At 33.3% G+C, this 14,894-nt stretch overlaps 3 protein-coding genes across 3 annotated transcripts; all 3 read right to left on the reverse strand.

Moving 5' to 3' along the window:
• Positions 1 to 4,764: 4,764 nt before the first annotated feature.
• CLUP02_12904 (uncharacterized protein) lies at positions 4,765 to 5,004 on the reverse strand (the record flags this gene model as incomplete). The annotated part of the gene is made up of 1 exon (XM_049291862.1): positions 4,765 to 5,004. The coding sequence occupies one exon, from the start codon at positions 5,002 to 5,004 to the stop codon at positions 4,765 to 4,767; it is 240 nt and encodes a 79-aa protein (XP_049149008.1).
• A 3,098-nt stretch (positions 5,005 to 8,102) lies between these two features.
• CLUP02_12905 (uncharacterized protein) lies at positions 8,103 to 9,863 on the reverse strand (the record flags this gene model as incomplete). The annotated part of the gene is made up of 1 exon (XM_049291863.1): positions 8,103 to 9,863. The coding sequence occupies one exon, from the start codon at positions 9,861 to 9,863 to the stop codon at positions 8,103 to 8,105; it is 1,761 nt and encodes a 586-aa protein (XP_049149009.1).
• Positions 9,864 to 13,141: 3,278 nt separating this feature from the next.
• On the reverse strand, positions 13,142 to 13,369 carry CLUP02_12906 (uncharacterized protein; the record flags this gene model as incomplete). The annotated part of the gene is made up of 1 exon (XM_049291864.1): positions 13,142 to 13,369. A coding segment is annotated over one exon (228 nt), but the record flags the coding sequence as incomplete, so codon positions are not given.
• Positions 13,370 to 14,894: the final 1,525 nt, after the last annotated feature.

Genomic DNA, 14,894 nt, shown 5'->3' on the forward strand with positions numbered 1-14,894 from the left:
TTATAATACGTACTTACCGATGAATTATCCTTAATTTTTCGTACTCTTCTTGTTTCCAAGTTCTCTTGTTGCTTTTATCTTGCAGTTACTTATTGGAGAATAAATGGTGCAGGGCGCTGAGCCGGGAGTGTGGTGTTGTCCCGACTACCGGGCATTGAGATCTTCCGCTTGACAAAAACTAAAAAGAAGAAAAGGAAGAAGAAAGAGAGGTATTAGACAAGATAGGAACGGCACTACTGCAAAAGGTGACACTTCCATATTCCAATGGGCCAAGAACATCAGCATCGTGAATGGTGTGGACTTCCACATCGTCTTTCTCCTACATTGCCTTGATTACTTGGATACGGCGGGCAAACTCTGCCAGACCAACGACGATCTCAAATGGGCTCGAGCTACCACCAGGAACAATACCCAGCATGGTACCTTCGATACAAAGAAGCACTTGCTGAGGCTCATCTTTACAAATCGCCACGTCCGAGCATTTTTTTATGCGGACCTGTCGAGTCTTGCAACGAGCGCTAATGAATCTCTTTATCGCGTTTGCCCATCGGCGTAGACGACGTCGGCTGTGATTGCGATGAGAGAAGATTGGCGTATCAAGATAGAGTGTACGATATGATCTGCAGAACGTCCGAAGACGACTTGTTCAAAAAAGCGAATATCAGTCGCGGGGAGTACAAATTGCGGAAGAAAGCAAACAAGGTTTATGCACTCAGCAAAGGGCAAAGGTCACAGGTACGCAAGGTAATGGAAGCAATCCGGGAGGGGGTTGACGCAGCGCTTCAGAAGGCATCACTCAAGAAAAATCTACCACTCCGCCAACTCCCAAAGACTCGGGGAGATGTTATATTCAGCTACTATTTGTTGGCTCCAGATGAGATCGACACATGGACAAGCATCCAAGACGCTGAGGATGATTTGGACAACGCCGTCGACATGGATAATCCATTTGATAGGTCATGAGGTGTCCATTTTTGGGTGCAAGATTATGATTATCCTGATGGAATTACTGCGAAAGCACGTGGACCCATCAAAAGAACGAGGTCCTTCATCACGAGGAAATCAACCCTCTTGGAAGGGGAGATTACTATCGGCCGCCTCAACATTGGCTTCGTCGACTTCCTTTGCCCGCGAACCGTAGGGCTCTACGACACCAGGTCAGATCACTTGTACGAAGGTCACAAGGTGAAGGTTCAATTCATCAACGATGATTACCTTAATCTAGATTTGGACTCTACCACCTTTGCAAACAATTCCGGCCCAGAGTCGCCTTGGCCATCAACTGTCAAACCAGATCGCCGGTCTTACGGAGTCACAAAGACTAAGAGACGGAGTCTTCTGGACCAAAGAACCTGGGAAGGAGAGGCACGAGTCAAGAAGAGAGGACACAAGCTCCACGCGTGACAGGAAGACGGAGTGCAAACTAGCCAATCTAATGGGGGCGCATTACAAGACTCGGTGCTCTCAATGGAATATAAATGTGTAATCATCTCTATCAATCGAAAACTAGCGCCTAGAAAGTTCGCACGACAGTAGCATTACGCGCCGTCGAGGCAAGCTTCAATATGACCTCTTCTCCCTTCCTGTTAGTATCCCTATTACAGGGTAGTTAGTTCGAACCGTAGTTAACGAAGAGATTAATTAAACTATATAAATATCTGCGTAGGTATAAAAAGGAGGTTCTAACTATAGGTTAGGCTAGCTACGATAATCGTAAATAGGGCCCCTAATTAGCCCCTACGTAGTTAGCTATATACTACGGTCGAATTAGACTTCTAATTTAATACTAACTTTCTCTTTTTTTTATTAATTTAACTACTGCGGTTAGAGGTATAATTCGACCTCGGGCCCGTTTACTAAGTCGTCTCCTTTTCCCCCTTTTCTCTACTCTTTTTATATAACCTATCCCTCTATTTATATAATAACTTTTCTACTACCCACGAATTACTCTAATCCCTTATTTAGTACTATTTTTATAAAAGCGTCTACGAGGTTATCTTTATTATTAATCTAACGGATCTTAAGTATCTTACGCCTTTTATATAATTACCTAAGGGCTATAATATCAATTATAAGCCTCTTTTCTTTTGTCGTTCCTAATTTAATAAAGTATTCGTATAGCGAGTAAGAATTTATATAAATAACCGTTAGAATAAGTAAAAGGCTAATTCGATCGGTAATCTTCTTTAGCGTTATTAAAATTATATAAGAGAGGTTAACGCCGTTAACTATATTATAGACCTCTAATACTAATATACTTCTCGTTACCTACTTATTTTTAGTTAATAAGTAGTAGATTATATTATTATATATAGTAAATTCGCTCTTATTTATACTCTCGTTAGCTAGGATAATAATATACCCTAATTACGAAGTAAGGTCGTTATTATTTATAAATAACTTATTAACGAAAACGTAAAGCTTATTAATTATAAGGTTAATTAAGTAGTAAACGAGACCTCGATCGAGATTCGTTTACTACTACTTAAGCTACTTATTAAGTACCTCGACGTCTCGTTCGGTTAGATCTATAGCTTGTGCTACCCTAGTATAGTTAAAAGTCGCCTCGGGCTAATAAATATTTATAATATATACCCCTCGCGCGAGCTTAGCTTTATACCGCTTCTTAACGTTAGTTATATTTAAATCGACGAGGTTAATCTTCTTACCCTACCCCTTTTACTAAAAAACGACGGTTTTCCTTTTAATAATAAAAATCCCGCTATTAAATACTAGGGGGGTATTTATTATAAAGACCTCTTTTAGTTTTATTACAAAGCCCGCTTTTTAAAGCTCCTTATCCTCTTTTTTTATAAAGTTAATATTAAATAGGCCTAATATATCGTTAGTCTACATTTTAACGATCCTAAATTAGTCGCCTTCGTACTCCGCAACTAGTAGGCACGGGTCGTACGTAAAGGTAACTATTAATAATTAATTAATATAAAAATCGTAGTAAGTAGCCCACTAATAAGTACCCGATTCTGCGAGCCCATACAGTGGCTTAAGCACTTTAATAATCGTACTTTTTAAGTACTTACTAGCTATTTCCTTCGGTAAATAGGCTAGGATTTTCCTTATAAGCCCTGTAGCCGATTGGGTATAGGCCTAGGTAATATTACGGCTCTAAATCTCGTATCCCTTCTTCCGTAGCGATGCTATTAGTACTATTATTAATCGTTAGCTATAGCGCTATATAATAGGCGATTATATAAGTAGCGTCGCCTTTTTAACGTCGCCGTACCCCTAAATTACGTATCTAAACTTCTCATACGGCTAGGGTGTTCCTTTCTTTTTAATTTTACGAACTATTTATAATTTAAATATATAGAGGTTTATATATTTTTCTAAGTCGTATAAGATAAATCGATAGACCCCTCGATCGTAAAGAGTGTCTATTTCGATAAGATCTAATCCCTTATACGGCTTTTTAATAGTTATAATTACGCCTTTTTTACGTAGTTTAACCGCTAGCTCGAAATCGGCTTTCTCTTTTACTATATAAAAGGTATTAATTACTTCGTTACTAATAATAAATTACTACGTTAGGGCTTGCTATCGTAGTCTTCTACGATATCTCGCCGGTAGTATTAGTGCCCTTTTAATAATTTCCTCTTCCTCGTCGTCTATTAGTACTACTACGACGATTTTATTAAGGATAATTTCTTATGCCTCTGCCGCGGGTTATATAGTTTCCCCTAGCTCTTTTTTTTTTTATAAGTTAAAAATTACCTCGTTAGGATCTATATAGTACGGTCTAATTATTATAATTAATACTTCGAGTAGCTAGTTATGATCTCTTACGACTATATAAGAGCGCTCGTTAACGGAAATTAACTTATATAGCCTAGTTTACTATTAAGTAATTTCGTATTATACTCGTATATCCGAATTTAGCGGCATATCTAGATTATCCCCTATATTAAGCTTATTACGCATAGTAATTACTTTATTAACTTATTTTTTTATACTTACCTCGCGCAGTACCCGCATTACTTTTTTAACTACCCGGGCTCGTTAGCTTATGCCTAGCGACGATAGCGAAGCTAAGGTCGTTCTTAAATATGCTCTAAATACTAATAGCGTTAGTATAAGTCCGTTAGGCCCTATAGTATTATTATAGTATTTAAGTACTATCTAGAGGTATTTATCGTTAGTAGAATCCGGATTTTCCTTTTTAATAATTCTAAACGCCCTTTTTAATTACTAGTGTGCCCTTTTTACTTTTCTAATACTATAGTGCGCTTTAACGGGTACGACTTTTAGCTATATACTATAGGCCGTCGTATTATCTTTAAATTCTACCGACTTAAAACTAGTACTAGCGTCGGTTTTAATACTATTTAGCGGTCTTTAGTATATATCGATTTAGCTTTTTCATAGGGCTACCTATACTATTTTTACTTATAGATCCTAGAGGAATTACCCTACCTAAAAAAATATAGCTACGTCGATTATATATAGTACTAGCCGACTATTTAAATAAAAAATATTAATAACGATTTCCTAATTAAAGTTAAGCTTATCACGCAATTTAAACTTAAATTTATATAGGCTCTGCGCATTTATTTAATATTAGTAATATACTTTTATTAACTACTCTAGCGCCCCTATTTCGATACTATTATTACCTAATTATTTTAAGAGGTTATATAGCCTCGTAACTAACGGGTACCCAAATCTCTAGTATAGTTTTTTAAGCTTACTTTTCGTTAGGTAATTAATCGACTTCGTATCGTTAATAAGCTTTATAAACGTATGCCCCTATCGTCGTTCGACTATCTCGAAGTACTTACCGCTAGAGATTCTATTCCTCGTATTATTAAATATAATACCTAGTCGATCTATATTTTTTAAATATAAGAAAAATAGGGTATTCATAAGTAAAATATAGAAAGTTATCGTTTTAAAGTATGTTTTTACTTTTATTATACTTAGGGCGACGATTTCCTTACCTAGGCTAAAACTAATCTTCGTAATACCTACCGTTAACGTATTAAGCATTATTAGCGCGATCTTCTATAGCGCTTAGAATTACCCTTTTCCTCTAGTTAATTATTACGATACCTTAGTATCTAGGATAATCCTATAGAAATCGTCTAGGCCGTACCTTTCGCTCGTATAGAATACTTATACGAGCTTAGTATTCGAGGGATCTAGGTAGTATAAAAAGGACCCCTCTAGCTACCCCTAGATATGCTTAGTACTATATTCCTTTTTTTTAAATATTAAAAGAGATAGCGTCTTCTCTTTAATTATTAAAATAATAAGCTTTGGCCTTATTAAATTCGCCCTTTCGGCCGCCTCTATATCCGTTATCTAAGGGACCTTCCCTTACTATCCGTAAATAAAAGCTTACTTATTAAGAGCTTTTATTACTTTTTATTCGTTTAGCCTCGTATATCCTCTAGAAACTAACGGGGCAAAAAAAGAGTAGTTAATATTATCGATTTTGTTATAATCTAATTCGTTAGTATAGGGGGTAAGATTTTCTTTATTTTCCGAATCTTTTATAGGGGGTATATATTTTAGGCCGCTACTTTAGCTACCGTTACTAAGTTCCGTGCCCCCGGATCTGCCCTTATATATAATAAAGAATTAGTTAAACCGATAAGGGCTAGTTTTACTATCTACTACCCTCGACTTTTTATACTATTTATACGATTTAATACGCTCTTCCTCGGAGTAGTTACTTAACTAATATCTATTTTTTTGATAAATATAGTATTACCTCTTTTATTACCCTACCCGTAAGTTAAATCTCTACCTATTTAACGAATCTAGGCCTCTTTATTAATAATTACCGTATCTAGCCTCTTTTCTTTTCTTATTATATATTCGATCGACCTAATATTATTAGTAAGGGCCGTCGTATACTTAGAGGTAGGTTTAGCGCGGTATTTTTATTTTAATATTAAAACTAGATCTTAGCCTCGAGTAAAGCGTCTCGTAGTCTTTAGGTACTTAGTATAAAGTAATTTTTATTTTTAGTATACGCTAGACTACGGTATAGAGATATCCGACTTTCCGCTCGTTTATCCCCTTATTTAACTAGGTTTTTACTAGCTTATTAATTCGATTAATAAGCTCTTCGAGGATCTCTACTCGCAATTTACCCTTTATTATCCTAGCTATAAATATAAAAAAAATCGCTCGTAGCTTAGATAGGAGCTCTAGGTTCTTATTATAAGTCTTAAAGCGGCTTCGGATTACGTTAATTATACTAAGAAAGTCGTTTCGATCGAGATTACGCACCGCTTTATAGTAATAATTAGAGGCTTTGCCTACGAGTACGATATTAATTACTAAATAGTACTAGTATTCTTTAATTCCGACTTTTTTGTAATAATTATAAAATATCGTTAGGGTTTCTTATAAGACCTTATACTTCCCCCTAGAGTATAATTTCTTTTTTAGGAAGATCTTTTTAAGGTCTATAAATTACCTCGTATTCGCTACTAGATTTTTAGTATTTATATATAATCCTTACGTCGCTACGTACTATTAGTAACTTCGGGTCGTCTACCTCTTTTCTTATTAGCTAATCGGCGCCGAATTTCGTATTAATAATAATAACGAGTTATAGATCGAAATAAGCAGAATTATCGATTATCGTACTTCTAGCACTATATTTTACCCCAGTATATCCTTTTATAATAATAGATTTCCGTTAGTAATTATAAAGAGGAAATCTAAGTCGTTTACCCTTTTTTTAAATTCGTTAAAGCGATTATACGCTCTATTAACTTATACCTAGTTTTATAATATAAATTCCTCTTTTATAATTATTGCTACTAGTATTTCGTATAGCTCTTGCGATTATAATTACGCTAGTAATACCCCTCGCTTATAGAGGAATTTATTAACTACTTTCGTAATTCCTAGGTTTATGCTCGCGAACTATTTATCTAGCTAGTAGCTAAGGTCGTTTACGATCTCGTAGAACAGAGGTTACCCCTATAGCCCCTTTTTCTTATAGACCTTAGTTAAATAGATTAATATTATATTAATTTGCTCGCCGTTAGGCTAATTTACGATTCTATATATTTATATCCCCTAATAGTCCGGGTTAATATTTACTTACTTATAAAGGATTAGGATTCTATTTAAGATCGGGTTTCGTCCTCTTCTTCCTTATCCTAACTTACTAAGGGTCGTGCTCTAGCTTATACTTATATTAGTAGTTACTAGCGTATTTAATTTTAATAGGGGTATATTTAATCCGCGCGCGGGTCGTAGTAAATCCGTGCTTTTACTACTTAACGAATTTATTAAAGTCTAAGAGATTCCCGCTTCCTCTTACCGTTTCGCTACTACTCTCGTTTTTATTATTTTTAATAATTACTACTACCTTTTTAAATCGCTAGCTATCGTACTTACTAAGATCCTCTTTTTCGTTTAGTAAAAAAGGGTAGGTTTTAATAGTTCCTTTTAATAATAGTAGCGGTAGACGTTTATATTACCGTAAGAAGATATAGTAATTAGTCTTAGGATCTTTACTAGTTACTAATTTCCGCTATCCCGTACACTTCTAGCCTCCTAAGCCTCGTACTCTTTATAATCTTTAAATAGCTTCCTTAGTTAATTTCTAATCGCAGGCCGGCTACGGAAAAGTCGTTTAATAAAAAAGCTACTTAGGGCGATAGTAAAAGGCTAGTTACTTAAGTAGTTCTATTAATTAACATAGTTTAATATAGTAAACGTCGACCTTTTATAAGTAGTAAAAGGCTATAATTACTTAATTCCGTATAATATTTAAGAATCGCCTCCTTTTTCGTCTACTTTTATAAGGTTAATTAGTATAAATCTCTTATCCCGTATAGTATTAAGAGGTCGTCTCTTCTACATAGCGAGATACCTTACTAATCTATAATAGTAGAATTTAATTACTAATTAGTATTAATATCCCTATTATAAAGTAGTTAGTTCGAACTATAGTTAACAAAGAGATTAATTAAACTATATAAATATCTGCGTAGGTATAAAAAGGAGGTTCTAACCGTAGGTTAGGCTAGCTACGATAATCGTAAATAGGGCCCCTAATTGGCCCCTGCGCAGTCGGCTATATGCCGCGGTCGAATTGGACTTCTAATCCGACACTTCTACTCCGCCGCGCTACCGTCGACGGTGACATTCTTGAGTTGACTCCCTTCTGGAACCCGCAGCTTAACCCAAACTTCAGCTGGAGGCGCCTTACTGAAACCTAGAACCGTCGTGATGGTAGCCGCCTTCTCGTCCAGCTGCATATCGAGGTCGACTGATCCCCATTTGGTCGGGGCTCTCTGTACTCCGACCTTACCCTTGCTAAGCCATTTCCTCGGAACGCCTCGTCCAACTAGCAAAGCATCCTTGTCGGGGTGATCGAATAACAATGCTGCTCTAAGCAAGACGGGGACCGTAAACTGGGAAGGCTGGCAGTATGTGCTGGAACCACCTCCAGTTCCGGCAACTTCAGCCGCAAGCCATAAGCCCCTGTTATAGACATGATACAGATGAGAGTATAAGAAGAGCACAAACTCATCAAGGCGGTCCTGGACAAGCAACGAAAGGGCGTAGCCATATGAAATGAAGCCCAAGATGTCGCGAGTATCAGACCTAAGGGGCGTGACGTTGGCAACGACACCCACGCTAGTAATTCCGTAGGCGCGCATGGAGTCAATCACCATGTCAGTATGGTTTGATGAGAGCACTGATGCTTGAAGCAGTTCCGAGTAGACCCGGTGCGGCCACCACTGAGAGGATGCGTCTCCCTTTTCGGCCAGGTCCTCGAGAACATGGGTTGTTTCATTCGGCAGGACAGGAACATAAGCAGGTGTGAAGTTCCTTTGGATCCATTGGTCCAATTTGAGGGATGTCTGGTTTATGAGCTGCTCAGCGCGAGTGTTCCAGTCGTTGGCATGGTCGGCAAATGTCTCAATCTTGCTAAGATCCTTAAGACCGCGAGCAGCGAACGCCGCATTGTTCCAGTACGGTTTCTCGAATCGCCATGCATCGTTTCTCAGTGCAGCATCAGATTCGCTCCAGCCAGAAATGAGGCCGTAGTATGGATCATCTTTAGGCAGCTTCAAGTTCTCGTCTTGGCGCGCGGTGAGCATGTTGGCCCAGGCGAGGATCTTCGTCTTGTACTTCTCCGGAAACGCAGTGTCGCCCGTGTACTGGACATAGCGTGCGATCAAAGAAAGTGACATGCCGAACTGGGGCACGGCAGGCCCACGCATCTTGATGGCTCCGTTGTCGTAGACATACCAGTCCATGTAGTTCTCAAGGATGGCCTTGGCCTGAGCAAATCGTCCCCAGGCCAAGTTAGCTGTGAGCGACATGGTCATGATGTCTTGGAAGCCGTCATATTCTGATCCGCCATAGTCGCGTTCAAAGGCACCGTACCTCGGAGTGACACCTCCAGCGCGACCAACAAGCTCTACAGCAAAGGCATGTTTTCCAATATCCGACCAACTCTCATCCGGAAGAGTCAAAGATATTTCGTCTTTGACGTGCGAGTCCCAGTAGTCGGCGAACCGCATCAAAGCAGGGTAAAAGTCATCGGCAGTAGGATGCGCCTTCAAGGGCAGGAACTGCTTGTAATCCAGAGCATACTTCTGTGCACGCAGGACTCCGCCCTTGACATACTTGATAGAGAACCAAATGTGAACGATATCGGGATCTGGAGAGTCGACGTCGGCGAATGTAGTGATATCAACCCAGTCGGTTGTGTCAACGAGGCCCCGGTAAATCTTTCGAGAAGCAGGCATCCATCCGTTGAGCAAGCCATCGAAAGTGTAATTAGAGTGAGTTCCGTCTGCAGCCTCCGACATGTCATTCCAGGGTGCGTAGTTCTTTGTCATGGACTGCCAGTCCAGGGCCATCGTATCGTTAGCCTGGACGTTTCCAAGGTACACATCCCACGGCAGGAAGGACAGGTCGATGACGTCGCGAACGTGTTCCTCAATAGGTTCACCTATTAGTATCCCTATTATAAGGTAGTTAGTTCGAACCGTAGTTAATGAAGAGATTAATTAAATATATAAATATTTACGTAATAAGTATAAAAAAGAGGTTCTAACTATAGGTTAAACTAGCTATAATAATTATAAATAGGGCCCCTAATTAGCCCCTACATAGTTAGCTATATACTACGGTTAAATTAAATTTCTAATTTAATACTAACTTTCTCTTTTTTTTATTAATTTAAATACTATAATTAGAAATATAATTTAACCTTAGGCCCGTTTATTAAGTCGTTTATTTTTTTTATTTTTTTTATTTTTTTTATATAACTTATCTTTTTATTTATATATTAACTTTTTTATTATTTATAAATTACTTTAACCCCTTATTAAGTATTATTTTTATAAAAGCGTTAGCGAGGTTATTATTATTATTAATTTAATAGATTTTAAATATTTTATGCCTTTTATATAATTACTTAAGGGTTATAATATTAATTATAAGCCTCTTTTTTTTTATTATCCCTAATTTAACGAAGTATTTATATAATAAATAAAAATTAATATAAATAACTATTAGAATAAGTAAAAAGTTAAGTTAATTAATAATTTTCTTTAGTATTATTAAAATTATATAAGAAAGATTAACGCCGTTAATTATATTATAAATTTTTAATATAAATATACTCCTCGTTACTTATTTATTTTTAGTTAATAAGTAATAGATTATATTATTATATATAGTAAACTTACTTTTATTTATACTCTCGTTAACTAGGATAATAATATATTTTAATTATAAAATAAGGTTATTATTATTTATGAATAACTTATTAATAAAGACATAGAGCTTATTAATTACTAAGTTAATTAGGTAATAAACGAAGCCTCGGTTAAGATTTATTTATTATTATTTAAGCCGCTTATTAAGTATTTTAATATTTTATTTAATTAGATCCGTAGCTTACGCTACTTTAACGTAATTAAAAATCGCTTTAAGTTAATAAATACTTATAATATATACCCCTTATATAAGCTTAGCCTTATATTACTTCTTAACGTTAATTATATTTAAATTAATAAGGTTAATATTTTTACCCTATTCTTTTCATTAAAAAACGACGGTTTCCTTTTTAATAATAAGAATCCTACTATTAGATATTAGGGGGGTATTTATTATAAGGACTTCTTTTAGTTTTGTTATAAAGCCCGCTTTTTAAAACTCTTTATTTTCCTTTTTTATAAAATTAATATTAAATAGGCCTAACATATTATTAGTTTATATTCTAATGATCTTAAATTAATTATTTTTATATTTAGAAACTAATAAGTACGGGTTATACGTAGATATAATTATTAATAATCAATTAATATAAAAGTTATAATAAGTAGCTTATTAATAAGTACCTAATTCTACGAGCCTATATAGTAACTTAAGTACTTTAATAATCGTATTTTCTAAGTACTCATTAGCTATTCCTTTTAGTAAATAGGCTAGGATTTTCTTTATAAGCCCTATAATTAATTAGGTATATACCTAGGTAATATTATAGCTCTAAATCTTATATCCCTTCTTCTATAGTAGTATTATTAATATTATTATTAATCGTTAGCTATAGTATTATATAATAAGCAATTATATAAGTAGCGTCGCTTTTTTAACATCGCCGTACCCCTAAATTACGTATTTAAACTTCTTATATAACTAGGGTATTCTTTTTTCTTTCATTTTACGAACTATTTACGATTTAAATATATAGAAGTTTATATATTTCTCTAGGTTATAAAAGATAAATTAATAAACCCCTCGATTATAAAAAGTATTTATTTTAATAAGATCTAATCTTTTATATAGCTTTTTAATAGTTATAATTATACTTTTTTTATGTAATTTAATTACTAGTTCGAAATCGGCTTTCTCTTTTATTATATAAAGAATATTAATTACCTCGTTATTAATAATAAATTATTACGTTAGGGCTTATTATCGTAGTTTTTTATAGCGTCTTATTATTAATATTAGTACCCTTGTAGTAATTTCCTTTTTTTATTTTTTTATTAATATTATTATAACGATCTCGTTAAAGATAATTTCCTATTTCTTTATTATAGGTTATATAGTTTCCCCTAGCTCTTTCTTTTTATAAATTAAAAATTATTTCGCTAAGATCTATATAATATAGTCTAATTACTATAATTAATACTTCGAGGGGCTAGTTACGATCCTTTATAACTACGTAAGAGCGTTTATTAATAAAGATTGATTTATATAGCCTAGCCTATTATTAAGTAGTTTTATATTATACTTAAATATCCGAATTTAATAATATATCTAAATTAACCCCTATATCGGGCCTATTGCGCATAGTAATTACTTTATTAACTTACTTTTTTATATTTACCTTATATAGTACCCGTATTATTTTTTTAATTACTTAGGCTCGTTAGCTTATATTTAGTAATAATAATAAGGCTAAGGTCGTTCTTAAGTATACCCTAAATATTAATAGCGTTAATATAAGCCTATTAAGCTCTATAGTATTATTATAGTATTTAAGTATTATTTAAAAGTATTTATTATTAATAAAATCCGGATTTTCTTTTTTAATAATTCTAAACGCCCTTTTTAATTATTAATATACCCTTTTTACTTTTTTAATATTATAGTACGCTTTAATAAGTACGACTTTTAGCTATATACTATAAGCCGTTATATTTTCTTTAAATTTTACCGATTTAAAACTAATATTAGCGTCGGTTTTAATACTATTTAGTAGTCCTTAGTATATATCGATCTATCCTTTTTATAGGGCTACTTATATTATTTTTATTTATAAATCCTAAAAGAATTACCCTACTTAAAAAGATATAGCTATATTAATTATATATAGGACTAGCCGACTATTTAAATAGAAGATATTAACAACGATTTCCTAATTAAAGTTAAGCTTATTACGTAATTTAAATTTAAATTTACGTAGGCTCTGCGTATTTATTTAGTATTAATAGTATATTTTTATTAATTACTTTAGCGCCCCTATTTTAATATTATTATTATTTAAGTATTTTAAGAAGTTATATAGCCTCGTAACTAACGGGTACCTAAATTTCTAATATAGTTATCTAAGCTTACTTTTTATTAAATAATTAATTAACTTCGTATTATTAATAAGCTTTATAAATATATACCCCTATTATTATTTAACTATTTTAAAATACTTACTACTAGAGATTTTGTTCTTCGTATTATTAAATATAATACTTAGTCGATTTATATTTTTTAAATATAAGAGAAATAGGGTATTAATAGGTAAAATATAGGAAGTTATTATTTTAAAATACGTGTCTACTTCTACCGTACTTAGGGTAACGATTTCCTTACCTAGGCCGAAGCTAATTCTTATAATACCCGTTATTAATATATTAAGTATTATTAATATAATCTTTTATAGCCCCCCGATAGAGTAATCTGCCGGGGCCGTACTATATATTACGTATTAAGGAAAACTAGGTATATTACGCTCTATACTCAATTATTAATTAAAATAGCTCCCGACTTTCCCCCGCATAAAGTCCTTTAAATTCTAACTATCTAAAGGGCGAGCTATACCTACTTCAATATATATAAAACCTCCTAGTACTAGCCCGCATAAATAACTAAATCCCGTATTATATACTCTTTCTTATTAAGAGTTAAGGGGCCCCTTATATATTCCCTTACGTTTATAATATAGCCCGTATTAAAGGGATTTTTAGTTTTATAAAATATAATTTCTAAGTTAATATTAATATACTAAATCTTAACGTCCGTACTAGCCTAGTTATTTATAACGTTCGTATTATTACCTAGCTAAATTCCGTATTATTAAAAAGTACTTTACTAATCCTCGGGTATACTTATATTAATTATAATAATTATAGCGTTAAGCTAGCTAAGGGCGCCTAGCCTAAGAGGGGTAGACTTATTAACGGGTATTTTTAACTTATTAATTACTAACTATATACTAAGAATAGAGTAGTAGTTTATATATTAATAAGCTTATTTAATAAATTTATTTAGTAGATTTATTTAGTTTAAATAAAAAGTAGTTTTAAATAATATTAGAAGCGATAAGGATAAAAAGAATCTTTACGAGCTCTAAAAAGTAGTAAATATTAGCTTATTTAGCCCTTTTTTTAAAAACCTCTATATTATTATTAAAGTTTAGAACCTCTATAATTAAGGAAGGCTATTTTTAATTATTACGGCTAACTATTATAGTTAATTATTATAGCTAACCTCTATTATTAACTTTTCTAACTAGCGCTACTACGTAAGTATATTACTTAGCTTATTATTAGTAAGTAGCTAAAGAGGGTAGCTTACCTATCCCGAGTTATATAGCGGTTTTTATATTAAAATTATTATATTATATTAAGCGCGTACTTAAGGTATATTGTGCGTATTATATAGTTAAAGAGTATACCGTATTATATAATTTCTTTTAAAAGCGTAATTCTATTAAGGTCGATCTTTTATACTTATAAAGCCGGAAAAAAACTACTATATAATCTTTTATAGCGCTTAGAATTACTTTTTCTTTCTTATTAACTATTATAATACTTTAGTATTTAAGATAATTTTATAAAAATTATTTAAGCCGTACTTTTTACTTATATAAAATACTTATACGAGCTTAGTATTTAAATAATTTAAATAATATAAAAAGGACCCTTTTAGCTACTCTTAGATTTATTTAGTATTATATTCTTTTTTTTTAAATATTAAGAGAGGTAATATCTTTTTTTTAAGTATTAAGAGAATAGGCTTTAGTCTTATTAAATTTACTTTTTTAGCCGCCTCTATATACGTTATTTAAGGGACCTTTTCTTATTATTTATAAATAAAAGCCTATTTATTAAGAGCTTTTATTACTTTTTATTTATTTAGCTTTATATATTTTCTAGAGG

Source organism: Colletotrichum lupini, chromosome 6 (genome assembly GCF_023278565.1).
Source record: "Colletotrichum lupini chromosome 6, complete sequence".
In the NCBI taxonomy this organism is placed as follows: Eukaryota; Fungi; Ascomycota; class Sordariomycetes; order Glomerellales; family Glomerellaceae; genus Colletotrichum; species Colletotrichum lupini.